Here is a 14,784-nt window from a genome sequence, read left to right on the forward strand (position 1 = left end):
TCTCATTCTAATAAGGTAGCGATTTGACTTGAATTTATAGCCACATTGTCAGCTTTACAATGAGTTCTGCTAACACTGGTAATATGAAATGACCACTCACTGAAACAAATCCATGTAAATGTGCTGGTCTTAAAAGCCTTTCATTTCTAAATAGATAAAGTGAATGTATTTGTTCATCATATTTATGCAGCTTGTATCATTCATTTTTATACGCATATCTGTGGATGTTGACGATTGAGAAAGTTTCCCTCTGCTAACATGACTGACTGTGTCGCTCATGGATGTTGTCACTTGTTCCCTTGTAGCATCAACGAGGGCATCAAATGATTCTATGGATAAAAAGAGTCACAGAAAGAGAAGATAGTAAGAAATACATACATTTGTACAATTGACTGTGGATACTCATGAATGTGTTATTAGCATTTTGGAACAGTTATAATTAATGTAACTTTATTTCCTGATCTGCTTGTACTGCATGTTAGCCACACTCCAGCAATAGTGGAATTCCTTTCTTTTGTTTGAATAAACATAGTTCAAAAGCATTTGGAACCGGGTTGCTTTTGTATTACATTCACCTAGTTTTTCGAAAATGGCACATGGACACTTAAAATGACCTGCATTTTAATATTTGGGTTGCGTATCTGGGTACTATTGTTTACAGAATTGCTAATATAACTGGAATAAGAATAATACAATAATTTCAAGGCTTTATTGGACAAAGCAACTTCAAATAGTGCAATAGGGGTGACCGAGCAGTGTTTGCCCTTTTTCTGACTAGTCTAGGGATGTCAATTTTAAGGTTAGAAGGGACCTGACTGAGCCATATGAAAGCCATGTGTCTTGGCTACATACAAACCTAATCTCAGGACTGCAAGCCTTACAATAGTAAAGGAGACAATCAAATTTGTGAAGCGGGGCAGGGTCACCCATATGCATATGGTGGGCTCAGTGGGGCCATAAAAAGTTAAAAATACTGCATATAACAATAACTATAAAACAAACGTTTAGTAAAGGGTAAATTGGGCAGTCATTTACTTCGGGAATCCATATTAAATAAATTGGAAGAGAATAATGTACGCTAAGTCCAAAATGAGCTAAAACTTTATTTACAGCTTCGGGGATTATGGTTTAGGACATGAAATAGTGCAATGAGATTTCAGTTTACATGCACTACAATCGTGCAAATCATGTTACAGTTGTCATATTTGGCAGATGAATAGTATTTATGGCCACGCTGCTTTTGAACTCGCCACCCAAAAATGGTGGTTTTGTTACGCTTTTCCAAATTGAGACTCCTTCAAATTGTTATATCTCTGCTTAAACAGGTATTGAAGTGTGTTTGGTGTCATGTTGTAGCTAAATGTGTGCCCTAACAGACCTCCAAAGGAGAATTGTTTATCAGCTAAGATAGTGGAGTTAGAGTTGTTTGAGTTCAGAATGACCGAGGTGGGGGATGAGGCGGTGGCGGATGAGGCGGTGGCGGTATTTGCAAAGTCTATGGGAAATAAAGATTTTTGTGTGTGCGTTGAATCAACTGATCATATCTTTGCATCCATATGGGCTACAGACATGGTTAAGAGCTCTTTTGAAAAATTATTTATTCTGCTAATTGTTTTAATCATTTTGAACTCTTTATGATTGGTTTAGTCTATGAAATGCAAACTTTTATGTGCAAAACTACCTGTTTTCATACTAAACACTGTAGTAAGCAATGCGGATGTCTTCAAAATCTAAAAGTTGCCCTAAATTTTTAATTACTTATCCTATCATAGTCATAGTTTACATTTTCTGAGAGGAAATTTGATGAGGGATCTAATTATGGACTTAGTTTTTTTGTGTGGGTTAGGGGTAAAATGTTTCAGTTCAAAATATGTTGAATTGTAAAAAAATTTGAACATATTTTGGGACACCCTGTATTCCAAGATTACCAAACAGCTGTGATTTTTTTTCTTCCAAAGTCAGTAGGCTCCCCCTAACCATAACTGCAAGTTAGTAATAAGCAATACATTAAGTGACCCATTTTTTATTTGGATTTTTTTTAATTCCACCCTGTATAACTTCAAGGTCACCCTGTACAATGAGTTGAAATGTGTATATTTAAATTGCTTTTGCCTCCAGCTTTCCAAAAATGTATACTTTTGCTAGTTTAGGGTTGATAGTTATGGAGATATTCTAATTTGAATTCTAATTTCAAAATGCATTCAAATTCAATTCATTTTTAAATCATTAATAAACTATAACATGAATACAAATTATCAATTTTCATATTAAAAATACAAAACATCTTGAATTTTTTTTTTTTTAGGTCAACCATGAATGATCCTACCATTTAGGTCTAGGTCCAGGGACACTACAAAACCGAAAAAATAAAAAACTTAAATTTTTTTGAAATTGAGTATAGTCCCACCCCCAATTTTGAAAAATGTTCACCCAAAACGGGGTGGGACTATACTGGCCAGTCACGGGTATAATTAAAATTTTACAGTAACTTTTAGATTTTGAAGACACCCTACAGTGTTTGATATGAAAACGGGTAGTTTTGTATGGAAAAGTTTGTATTTTCTAGACTAAACCAATAAGTAGAATTGTTTAGCTGTAAGTTCATGAGTCTTTTAGATACTAAATAGAGTAAAAATCCAATTTACAGTCTTTACAGAAGCAGATCCACATCCCCCACCTCCGCCACTCTGCCCATTCTGAATTCTATGAAGCAGTGTCAGTATTAAAAAGGCTAACAGAATTCTTTTTACTGGGTTGAAAGTGCATTTTATTTAGCAATAAAATGAGACCACAAGCGTGACAATAACTTCTTGCTTGGCAGAGATATCATCATTTAATTTGACATTGCCACCTTTTTTGAGTGGCGAGTTCAAGACGCACGACCACACATCAACACGGTGATTTTGCTGTTCACTCATGGAGATCGAACGACGAACGGCCATCGCAGCGTGTACCCACAAGATGTCAGCATTCAACACCACACTGATTATCTCTATTTTATATGCAAAATCTCAACATGAACTGTGAAAAGGTCTAGTGTAGGTTCATATGGCAAAGCCCCAAGAAGTTAGAGAATTAACTGAAATTGCAGGGCAAAAATGCAACCTGGAATTATAGAAATGGATACAAATAAACCTGATTGGTGGGGTCCAGGGAGGCATTTATATTTAATACAAAGACCTTCAGCAAAAAATATTCCAAATATGAAAATATAGGGATTATAGGGCTTTTTGAAACTTTCTAGGGAAATATAGGAAAATCTTAAAAATATAGGAAATATAGGACCGCTTGCAGCCCTGCTCATAGAGCTAAACTGCTCAAATAAAGAAAGTCCATGAGTCATACAACCCATCCTACACCAAAAACCTGATCTTGTTATGACAATTTGATTGATACGGTCGTATGCAGAATCTTGTTAGCTCCAATTTGATACCCAATTTGCTACCAAACACTCAAAAGTGACAAAGGTTGATACCAGTTTATGGCATTTGGTGCATTTTCAAAAGTTGCAAATCAAAACGAAGCATCGCTGGTCGAAATGGCTTAGCGTGGCAATATGGTCAACCTTGCTTGCCCACGATGGGCCCCTGTCGACTATCCCAAATGCGCGCTTTATTCAATTGTCAATTTAAAACGCATGGATTGCTACAGTGATTTACTGATGAATACTAGAGCACGATGCGATCGATATGACCTAGCGGTTGTTTCGGGCTATGTCAATATGTCAATGGTCGTGTTCTGCCATTCACCTCTACAGGTTCAAGCGTGGTCTGTTTTAATTTGCAACTTTTGAAAATGCACCAAATTTCATATACTGCTATCAATCTCTATGAATTTAGAGATTTCGGTAGCAAATTTGGTACCAAATTGCAGCTAACAAGATTCTGCACACGACCTTATCAATCAAATTGTCATAACAAGATTAGGGTTTGGTGTAGGACGGGTTACATGACTGCGGAGTGCGGACTTTCTTTATTTGAGGTGTTTAGATGAACACCTTACCTGAGCCAAACACCTGTAAAATGTACAACATTGTCTGATTGCAGCTCTTGTGGGGTTCGGCAGAGAGAACAGAAAAGTATTTTTGCAACTGTTACAGCACTCTTGTTGTAATCTCCTTTCACATATTCAGCAAGCAAAATCTGGAAAAGAAAAAAAAATAGGTTGAAGAAGAACTTCTCATATATTTATGTTACCATCCACAGTTTGTAGTCTTCCATTCATTTTTTTTTTGCCTTTAACTATATTCATACATGTTTGATTTTATCTCTGAGCAGCAGCGGACTGTTTGATTTGCCTAGCTATAGGATAGGAGTTTCTCTCTGTAAACCTGTTGACTCCATATTAGAATTTTTGGCGGCCTCCACACATATGTGGAGCTTGTGTTATCATCCAAATGGTTGTTTGTTTTGGCTTGTCCGGGCGGAAGCAAAACCATTAATCTACTCTGCAGCTTAAACTTCAAACTTGGTATGGTGATAGGACATAGTGGTCTAATCTGCTGTATTATAGTTCTATGTCATGTTTTATTTGCATATTTATGAATATTAATAAGCTAATTTGCATATTTTGCCTACATTTTCATAAATCTACTCAGCAGCTTTTATTGCATATTTTACCCACATTTTCATTAATAATCCACTCTGCAGATTTAACACAACATCGCAACAACCAATCAACTTCATTCTTGGTATATTGCGATAGTATACATGCATGGTGGCCCGATGTGCTGTATAGTTTTGCATCATATACTATTGGCATATTTATGAATATAAACCCTAATGCTAAATATGGTTTTTGGCTATCAGAAATTAAAGGAGAAGAGGAATGAAAAAAGGAGAAGATGAACAAATTTTTCACTTGGCATCCTGGGATTCGAACCTTAGACACCCACTTGTAGCTACGGTGGTGTCACTGGCCCATCAGCCATCGATTCCCTGGGTATGACAATGCATACATGTGCAGTGGTTTTCTTTGTAAGATTTGATAGAGTTAAGCATGCCCCAATGTAGGAAAATGTAGGCCTACTAACCCTAACGCTAATCATGTGTTTTGGCTATCGGAAAGGAATATGCCTATTTTGTATTAAAAGTATGTACTTTTGCACACTTATGCAAAACCACATACTTTTGGAAAAGTAATTGTACATACATGTATACCGTATACATAATAAAAACCCCTTTAAAAGGGAGTGCTCAGGCATGATTGGAACACATGGTTGTGCAATGTAGGTCGTTGGTGTTGAATAATGTCGCGTTTCTTATAATTAGGGCTAATGATATTGTTTTATATGTAGGCCTACATAAGATTAAGATATCAGATTGTGAAGATCCTTAAGCATTTTGATTAAAAGGGTAAATACGTTCCACTAGGTGATTAGCTCTTCAATATTTAGAGACTGCATATCTACTAATGTAGAGTCTGTTGGGATATGTATATATAGGATATGATGTGTGATAGATAATGATAAGGTTTCTTATGATTTGGATGATTCATAAATAGTTTTAGGAAATACAGTAAAATTTTAACGTTCCAGAAGGCTGATTATAGCATTGTCCAAAATGATAAGAATATCCCTTAGTCTGTTTTTGGTATTTTTGTTTTGTTTTTGGTAGGGAAGTGCAAAATTATGATGAAGCTGGAGGGGATCATGAAATAACCAAAAACTTGTATAATTTAATACAAACTCAATTAAAATTGTATGAAAACAACAAGGCTTTAATTAAAGATGATTTCCTTCAAATTTTAAATTTGTTTTATACTCAAAATGCTGAAATAATGCTAGTAATAATTATCGGAAGGGTTTCTGTCCATTTTGAGCTGAAATAACAAGGTAAAATGAAAGAAACCCTGCTGGTTAGTTATTTTGGCCATTTAACACGCAGTTCTATAGGAGGAAATGTCACAATTCTTTGAATTATATAAATGACATTATGTCAAACTTTGTTCTGTTGACCTACAAACACAACCAATTTGGCTGATTCCATTTAGGTGCAAGTTGTGACATGTGTAAACATTACAAATATGCCAAAAAAAGTCAGGTTTGAAAAATATTAACCAATTTCATATTACATACATAAGATGGTACATTGTGGCTTTAACATCAGAACTTACCATAGTCTTTAGAATAAATCAAAAAGCAATGTGTTATTTTAGAAAATATTGAATTACAATACAGTTAGCTTAGAATATGTATGAATATAATATCTAGAAGAATAAACAGGGAAACAACATTTTGATGATATTCATTATGCACTGGACTTCAACTTGAAAGAGGGTTAAAGCAGGGATATGAGGTAAAAGTTAAAGGTTTAAAACTGGATCTATTAAAATGCTGAAAACCTCATTAGTGCCACTTACTTTCAACTAGAGAGTAAAAGTAAAAGTTGAAGGTAATAATGAAACTAAACCTATTCAGGTAATGCATCAAAATACTGTGTGCAATGTAATGGAGAAGGTAAACATTTGGCCTTAAAATTCAATGTTGTTAATAATGTTGTTAAATGCTGGACTGATTATATCAAATCCATACCCTGGTCAGAACAAGCCTTCTTACCTCTCAATGCAAATTTAAGTAAGAAGTTCATGGGTATTTGGTATTGTACATTGTATTGGCCATGTACACTGACCTACATGTAGCTGGCAAACAAAATCTGATAAGTTCATGAGCAGTACAAAATGTATGTAATTTACTAACTTGAACTTCCAGACCACTATCAATCTGTCAACACCTATGATTAATATCATCCCCAGGTTAAAAAACCCCCTCCACTATGGGCTACAGAACACAGTTTTATAAATAATTTCATGGGAAATGAGGCTAATATTCTATGTCCACCTCAAGTTAGATATCTCACTGCTGCATATATATTATGAACTATGTCATAGGGAGTGAGGTTAATTTAGTAGCTAGCATTTATAGTCTGCATTTCCATTACCAGGCATTATCCTATCAAATATTATACTATAAAATATTTCTAGTGAAGACAAAGCAAAAGCATTTGCAGAAGAAGCCTGACTTGGAGCTACTTAGGTTCAAAGGTCAAGGTCTAAACTGAATGTATACATTCACTCAGGTGTACCTGAGCAAAAAATATGAAATAAATACAGGCTAGTAGTGAGTACATTGTACATCAAACTGTACATGGTTTTGTATGCAGATATAAGGCAGTTTTGAATACTTTGCACAGTATGCATTTTTGAATAGATTGCATGTGGTGTGGCTATATAGAAAAAACGACTACAGGTGCACTTAGCATTACTGATATGCTTCGCCCCGGGCTTCGCCGTGACCTGAAGTGAGTTACTTGTGAACTGTGGAATCTTCAAATTGGCACATAGTTACGCATTCGATGCTAGAGTCCATTGCCATCGTGTTTTTGGTTGATGCATTGATTTGTACCGTAATTAATTCATAAAACAGCATTCAAGCTTTGACTATACGTTTGGCAGCCAGAATGGTGGAAACTTAATAAGTGAAAGATATCCTAATTAAAAAGGAACATTTTCTAGGGTGAAATTTTGTGTAGAAACTGTAAACATTTTTTATCAACTTGAAAATTTTCCCCATAACACTGTACAGGCATATTTCTGCCTGAAGTCCCAAAATTTGAGCGAAAATTGGTGCAAAAAAAAAAGTCCTTCAAAATGGGGATACTCAGCCCTGGCTAAACAAAAAAAACTAGCATGTATTTTTGCATAAACCGTATAAATTTGTTCCAATAAGCTCCCATGCCCCAATAAGCACCCACCTACATGTACATGTAGGGTATTTTCAATTAAGGGTAACATTACATGTAATGTTGAAGTGACAGTTAGACGTCAAGTCGTCAATACAGTGAAATAGTTGGAGGACTACAAGTCTAGTGTAAACTTGCAATGCATTTTCTGCACCAGAAAAGCTACTAGAACGTCTCAGGACCTATAACATCGTAATGGAAGTCTCTAATAAACGCCCCTTGAAAGATTACATGATTACAGGTACATTGTAAACCAGGTTAAAAATAACTGTCCACCCAAAATGACTTTGTTAAGTGCCCTGGGTGCTTATACGGTACATGTATGTAGAAATTGCATTATATGGCGTATAGGCCTATATATATTGTGTATTTTGCAAAAGTACTGTATACTTTTGCATACATATGCTAAAACCACATACTTTTGCCAAAGTTCAGAGTATGTATTAAATACTATGTACATTGTAGTTTTGCACACAGCACATGAGGTAGTTTTCAGTCAATAATGACATATTATACAAATACATGTATATACTTGAATTATACAAAGTATGCATTTTGCATATACCGTAACCACTTTAGGGTATAAGCCCACCCCCTAGATGGCAGATTTCACTTCAAAAATGGGGGTGGGCTTATACCCAGTGGTTACTTACTGTATGTAAAAATTGCATGCAGGAGAAACGACTACGCATACACACATGGAAGTATGTTGCAAAAGTATGTACTTTTGTATGTACATAAATTTTGTAAATTGTATACAAAAACACATACCGTACTTTTGGAATTTAGTAAAAGTATGTACTTCTTCCCACGTATGTCAAAGCGGACACCCTCACGAAATCCCTATTGGTTTGTACAGGGCCTTTCAGTTCAAGAAAATTTTCTCAGCACAGAAAATACCAATTAATTTAGTATGGTAATTTATTTAAAAGTTGATTTCCCTGATAAGAAATCGAGCTTAAAATTATTTCATCAAGAGTATTTATTTGTTGCATGTTTTGTGATTTCCCCCATTGAGTGCAACGGTAAGTGTCCCCTTTGTGTCACACTAGGGGCAAGATGGAATAGCCCAATCATGGCAAAAGTGACATCATGTTGACCGACAGAATCGCAATAAGTGCAATGGATGGAACAACCCTGACCGAGAGAATTGGCTATTTTGAACTGTCGCTTAGTACAATGTACATGTACATGGCATTCATGCTTAGATTTCTGACAAATGCAATGGTCTCGTAAAGTTTTTGTCAGAGAAGAATTAGGGGTTCATTCATGAAATTGAGGCCCGCATGATTGATTGTTTATGCCTGAGGCATATGAATAAGCCCCTTTCATACATTCCCAAACATTCAGTGATTGTTTTTCATCAAATAATAACAAAAAATAAGATGTAAGATTCTTAACGCGATTTTCTTGCATTCTTTTCTATACTGAAATCATCACGCTGAAGTAGCGGGCATGAATTGGGGTTCATTCATATATTTTCATGACTAAATGGTTTTAGTCATGAAAATATATGAATGAACCCAGTTCATACATACCAGTACATTTTGTGATTCTTATTTCATAAAAATAATAACAAAAAGCGTACAAGCAACATTACCGTATATCAAAAATCATGATTTTCCTTCATTTTTTCCTACCTGGCGATCGCACATCCGGGACACCAATCACGCGCCGTTACATAGTGTGAATGTATGAGCGCTGAATATGACTCTTGACCAATGGCGCGCCGTTATATAGCACAAATGTATGAATGTCACTTGTTTACATTTTGAGAGCGTGTGCACAGTCTTGAGTACATGTATTTACGGAGGTGGGGTACTGATAGCTACTGATTGGCTGAATCGTAGCAACAGACAGATAATCTGATTAGCTGATTGTGCATCATATCGTTACTCATTGCAGATCGGCGCCCTTGAAGTGAACACAAAGTTCGGCGTACGTCGACCATTATAACAGGGCGCTCGCACCAATCTGAGCAAGGAATTGCCGTTGACGTTGTTCTCTGAAATCCAGTGTAGCCTCGAATGTGAAGCTCATCGGTCACTGCGGTGCACAAATTTGTGACTTGACTTCTCGAGCAAGGATACATTTTCAATTGAATGAACACTGACACAGCCTCGTCAGCCTGACATAGTGTGACAATTGTGTAATGTCGAGCCATACGATGGGTGTACTGTACATGTACATAGCTGTACACAATGTACCATGTCATGACATGATACTGAGCTTAAAATAGCTAATTTGCAAAGAAACTCAAACGCTTACCTGGCTAGGAATGCATCAACCACACCGGGTCGTGTGGCGCAATGGTTAGAGCATTGGACTCATGATCGTAAGGTTGTGGGTTCGAACCCCATCTCGGCCATTGCTTCTACTCAACAGACCCTAGAGTAATCATTGTACCGTCCAAAAATGGACCATCAGGCTATGATGTTTCCAAATAGACGTAAAAGTTTGTAGAAATTGACCCTGTGTCAGCTTGGTGAAATGGCGATGAAAATCGCCCCTGCCGAGTTCCTCCGGGAGTTTCCAATAAGACAGACAGACAGACAGACACCAATTACTTCTCTGGCTTGACTGTAATAGATTCTCAAAAATTTTGAGAAAATGAAATGTTTTCGAATACACTGCAAAACAACACACTACCGTTCGCTCAGCGTTATAGCGACACCGTCGTGTGGAAATTTTTCATCATTGCGAAGGGAGACAAGCTGTGTGATGATAAAGAGAACACACCACAAAAACCTTCTTCGCATTGATTTCATACACGCAAAGTTATGAAAGTAGAGTTCACGTTTATGTGCAAAAGTAGATATTTTCCCAGTTTTAAAGTATAAATTATGTATATCATCTTAGAGAAGAACATTTTGCATACCATGGTATGCATTAGCTTTAACATTGCTCGGCTACTTGTTGAGAAAATCAGCGATACATAAAAAGACCGATTTGACGACTGCTAACTACATTTTTCCCTTGTGTATTCATGCGCAGATAGTCTTAAATATTGCCCGAATATTCCCGTTTCTTTTTAACCTGTGTGACATTCACAATAAGAAATTGTATTTAAACACGATTTTGAACACTAAAATTGCTAATATTATATCAATTTGTCACATTTTGAATGTAAAGATGGCACTATATGACTGATAAACTTGGGCAGAAGCTGGCAGAAGTCTGATTTAGTGGTATAAGCCCTTGAATTAAAATGACCACGTGGTGATACATAACTGGGTGGGATATTTCCAAAAAATTGCAAAAATTCTTAAAATTATTTGCGAACCACGCAAAAGGTTAATCAAAATTGTTAGGATATAATGCAATATATTTCTTAATTCACATTTGATTCACAAGTTGACAAATATTTTATAGTTACGAACACGTAATTTATCACCAAACTCGATACAAAAAGTCTATGCAAAACATCATACTTTAAAAGTATGTCGATAATTATGCTATACCGGTAGGCTTTTTGTTCGTGTTCCGCCTTGGCCCCATTGAGATGCATGCATTGGTTAACACGCGAGGCGAGAGCTCACCCAAGCACGTCCTCACCCTACGGTGTCATGTTACGTTTTTGTGAGAGTTACTATGCCATCAGAGCATGGTGGTTACAGTGCCTGTGTAAGTGGTAGTAATGGTCTTGCAATGACATACGATGTCAGGTTGTGTCGGAGAACCAATCGATCGTAGCACATGTGGACGAATGGGAGATACTGGTTTCAAGACATTGCTTGCTTACTTGCTTAATTCGAGTGGTGTCCTCGAACTGTGATGGCTTTCCACAACTTCCTGTCCTCCATTGCTGTCTTGAAGTCTGTTGCCTCCAGTCCAGTGTCATCTTCCAGAATGTCAATGTAGGTCAGAGCAGGTCTTCCAGGTTTCCGCCTCCCATGCTTGGGTATCCAATGAACCATTTTTGATGCGGGCTCCTCGCTTCTGGAACAGTGGCCAGCAAACCGGGTTCTTCTTTCCCTGATCTTGTGGCTTATTTTGGGAATATCTCCATATAGGTTTGCATTTGACATATGTTCCTTCCAATGTACATTCAGAACAGTTCTTAGCATGCGGGTGTAACAGCCATCCAGACCCTTTGCAAGTTTAGGGGTGAGGGTCCATGCTTCGCATCCATAAAGCAGCACTGACTCCACTGTTGCAGCAAAGATTCGGAGTTTGAAACTCCTGGTAAGAGTTGACCTCCAGATTTTCTTAAGTTTACTGCACGCCCTCCATGCTGCTGCTTTACGTAACTTTACATCCCTTTCAGTGCTTTTCATCCAAGCGCCTAGGTACTTGAAGTCATCTACCTCCTCTAGTACCACACCCTCATTTGTTGTGATGTTTTCTCTCCTGTTATTGTAGGACATATACTTTGTTTTACTTCCATTCATCTTCAGGCCCACTTTAGCAGCTGAAGTCTCCACTCTATGAAGCAGTTCTTGTGCTTGGTGTATTTCCTCAGACAACAGTGCAATGTCGTCAGCAAAATCAAAGTCTGTCACCACGACTGGGCCAACTCTCCTACTTCGTCTCTTTTCCAGATGAAATCCTAGCTCCTCTTCATTTCCTTCAATAGCTATTCTCAGTGCAAAGTCGAGGACAATCACGAACAGGTATGGGGCGAGGGTATCCCCCTGAAGTACTCCTGCTAAGATTTCAAACAATTCTGTCTCGCCATCTGGTGATATTACTTTGGCTTTTGTGTTTTGGTACATGTTGCCAATAGCTTCAACAATGAGTTCCGGAATTCCGTAGGCATGGAGTATCTTCAACATCTTGCCTCTATGGATGGTGTCGAAAGCTTTCTTGAAGTCGATGAATGTTATTATCGCTGGCAGGTTATGCGCTTTTACCTCTTCAATCAGCCTACGCAGTGCAAGGATGTGTCCAACAGTCGTTCTACCAACTCTAAATCCATTCTGATTTGTTCTCAGATGCTGGTCAATTTCAGGTCTGATCCTATTAAGTATCATTCTGTTGTAGGTTTTGGCTACGATGGAGGTTAGACTGATACCGCGGTAGTTGTTTCCGGAGCTAAGATCTCCTGTTTTAGGGATAGGAACAATATTAAGTATGGACCATTGATCCGGTTTCTTCCCTTTGAGAAGTGCGTCATTGCAGAACCCTAACACAATGTCATCTAGGTTGCATCTCTTCAGCACTTCTGGAGGTATGTTGTCCTCTCCACAGCTCTTTCCCTCAACCAAAGATGCTTTAGCTTCTTCATATTCTTCTTTGTCAAATGGCCCCACTTTAATATCAAGCTCGTCTAAAACTGGTGTTATTTCTTCTTCCTCATCATCGATGTCAGGAGGGCTTCAAGAAGGCCTTTGAAGTGGTTGTACCAATTGGTGACCCTTTCACTTTGTGTATTTCCTTCAACTGACCTGTACTGCATGCCTTTCTACCAGTGATGTCGTTGATCAATTTCCAACTTTCACCATGTTTGGAGTTGACATGCGCTCTTTCAACCTCTTGCAACTTGCCATTTAGGTCTGCCTCGATGACTTCGTTGTATGCATCATCAAGGTTTTTCTTCGCCTTCTTGTACTCCTCTCTTTTACAATCAGTAGTGTCCAGTTGGTATTCCTCATACGTCTCCCTGATATGGTCTCTTGCCTTTATGACTCTTGGATCACGAGAAAAGTTTGCCCTTCGAGATCGCTTCTTTGCAGGGATGATCTTCTCAGCTGCTTCTTTGTTGGCAGCGATAAATCGGCTGTACTTATCCGTGGCTGTTTCCTCCATGTCTTCAAGGATTTCAAACCTGTTGTGCACTTCTATGGTGTACATCTTTAGGATATTTCTATCAGTGCTCAGGGATTTCCAATCGAACTGGTTCTTCCTTGGTAAAGTCTTGCTCTTCCTGAGGCTTAGTCTTATTCTTGCCGACACTATTCTGTGATCGGAGCCCACACTAGCAAAGGTGTTGTATGCCTCAGCATTCTGCAGACTGTTCCTCCATTTTCTTCGTATGAGTATATAGTCTAGTTGGTATTTATTGCCTCCTGGGCTTGTAAATGTCCATAATTTTCCAGCTTTCTTGCGAAACTGTGTGTTTGCAATGATGAGATTCTTCTCTGTTGCTAGTTCCACAAGGTACTTTCCATTTCTGTTGGTGGTGTCATGGTATGTAAATTTAGTGTCTTCCAGTCCAACTCTAGCATTGAAATCGCCCATCACTATCAAGAGGTTATGAGCTGGGATGGATTCAATGGCTCTCCTCATACTATCGTAGTGATTCTCTACTATGTCTTCATCAGCTACGTTGGTTGGGCAATATGTAACGATGACAGTTGTTGCTGGGTTACCCTGGAAGTTTGCGATGAGAATTCTGCTGTTGTGTGATCTCACACTGGCAAGTGAATTTTAGTTTTTTTGTTCAGTAGGATTCCAACCCCTCCAACTGCAGCTCCCGCATCGTTCTTAGTTGCTGATGTTGTAATCAGTGTCCTGCCCAGTATGTCTTCGTATCTAATTGGTTCATCGTGAATGATACGATGTTCTTGTATTCCCAATACTTCCACATTGTACTCAATGAGATTTGAAACTAGCTCCTCTCTACACTGCTGTTCTCTTATTGTCCGTACATTCATGGTGGAGATTGTAATGACTTTCTTGCAATTTACAAGGTTTCTCCTCCTGCAGGCACCTTCATCAGACTTGTCCCTTCCATCAGGATTTCGAGGCAAGGCGTCATGTGATCTTTGCAAATCGATGTCTGCACCAGGAGATGTTATGATTGAATTAGGGACTTTAACCCTAGTGTAGTTTTGGTTCGCCATCATAGTTTTTCGATTGCTGATATAGCTGTGGTCGCAACTCCTACAGCTAGCTTTGTTAACAGAGTTTTCCTCTCCGCTTATCCAGTGGCCGTATAAAAATGTACATACAAGACATCTTTCTTGCGCCCTTCACACTTGTGCTCTCTGTCTCCAACCAGAGAAAACAAGAAATAGTACAGGTTCCAGGACACCCTGCTTTTGTTCACTGGCCGGTATGGTGAAGTCTTATCACTACGCCCTCTTGCCGTTTACAGGATACT

At 38.0% G+C, this 14,784-nt stretch overlaps 1 protein-coding gene and 1 long non-coding RNA gene across 2 annotated transcripts; both read right to left on the reverse strand.

The window, feature by feature from the left end:
* Positions 1-279: 279 nt before the first annotated feature.
* Positions 280-10,033, reverse strand: LOC140137929 (uncharacterized). Its single transcript, XR_011856926.1, has 3 exons — positions 10,008-10,033; positions 4,003-4,142; positions 280-329 (listed from the first exon to the last, which is right to left on the reverse strand). It is a non-coding gene; the product is annotated as an uncharacterized lncRNA (long non-coding RNA).
* Positions 10,034-10,384: 351 nt separating this feature from the next.
* On the reverse strand, positions 10,385-14,524 carry LOC140137271 (uncharacterized). Its single transcript, XM_072158917.1, has 4 exons — positions 14,138-14,524; positions 13,096-14,051; positions 12,257-13,055; positions 10,385-10,453 (listed from the first exon to the last, which is right to left on the reverse strand). Exons 1-4 carry the CDS (start codon positions 14,522-14,524, stop codon positions 10,385-10,387), a joined length of 2,211 nt encoding a protein of 736 aa, XP_072015018.1.
* Positions 14,525-14,784: the final 260 nt, after the last annotated feature.

The sequence above is a fragment of the Amphiura filiformis genome, chromosome 17 (genome assembly GCF_039555335.1).
Source record: "Amphiura filiformis chromosome 17, Afil_fr2py, whole genome shotgun sequence".
Lineage (NCBI taxonomy): Eukaryota > Metazoa > Echinodermata > Ophiuroidea > Amphilepidida > Amphiuridae > Amphiura > Amphiura filiformis.

Excerpts from the sequence above, each read along its gene's own strand:
- LOC140137271 (XM_072158917.1), bottom strand. The coding sequence starts at position 14,524 with ATGGCGAACCAAAACTACACTAGGGTTAAAGTCCCTAATTCAATCATA. Across the intron at positions 13,056-13,095 it reads GAAATACACAAAGTGAAAGG|CCCTCCTGACATCGATGATG; the intron begins GTCACCAATTGG and ends GCCTTCTTGAAG. Across the intron at positions 10,454-12,256 it reads AAAAGAGACGAAGTAGGAGA|CTTGTCTCCCTTCGCAATGA; the intron begins GTTGGCCCAGTC and ends ATCATCACACAG.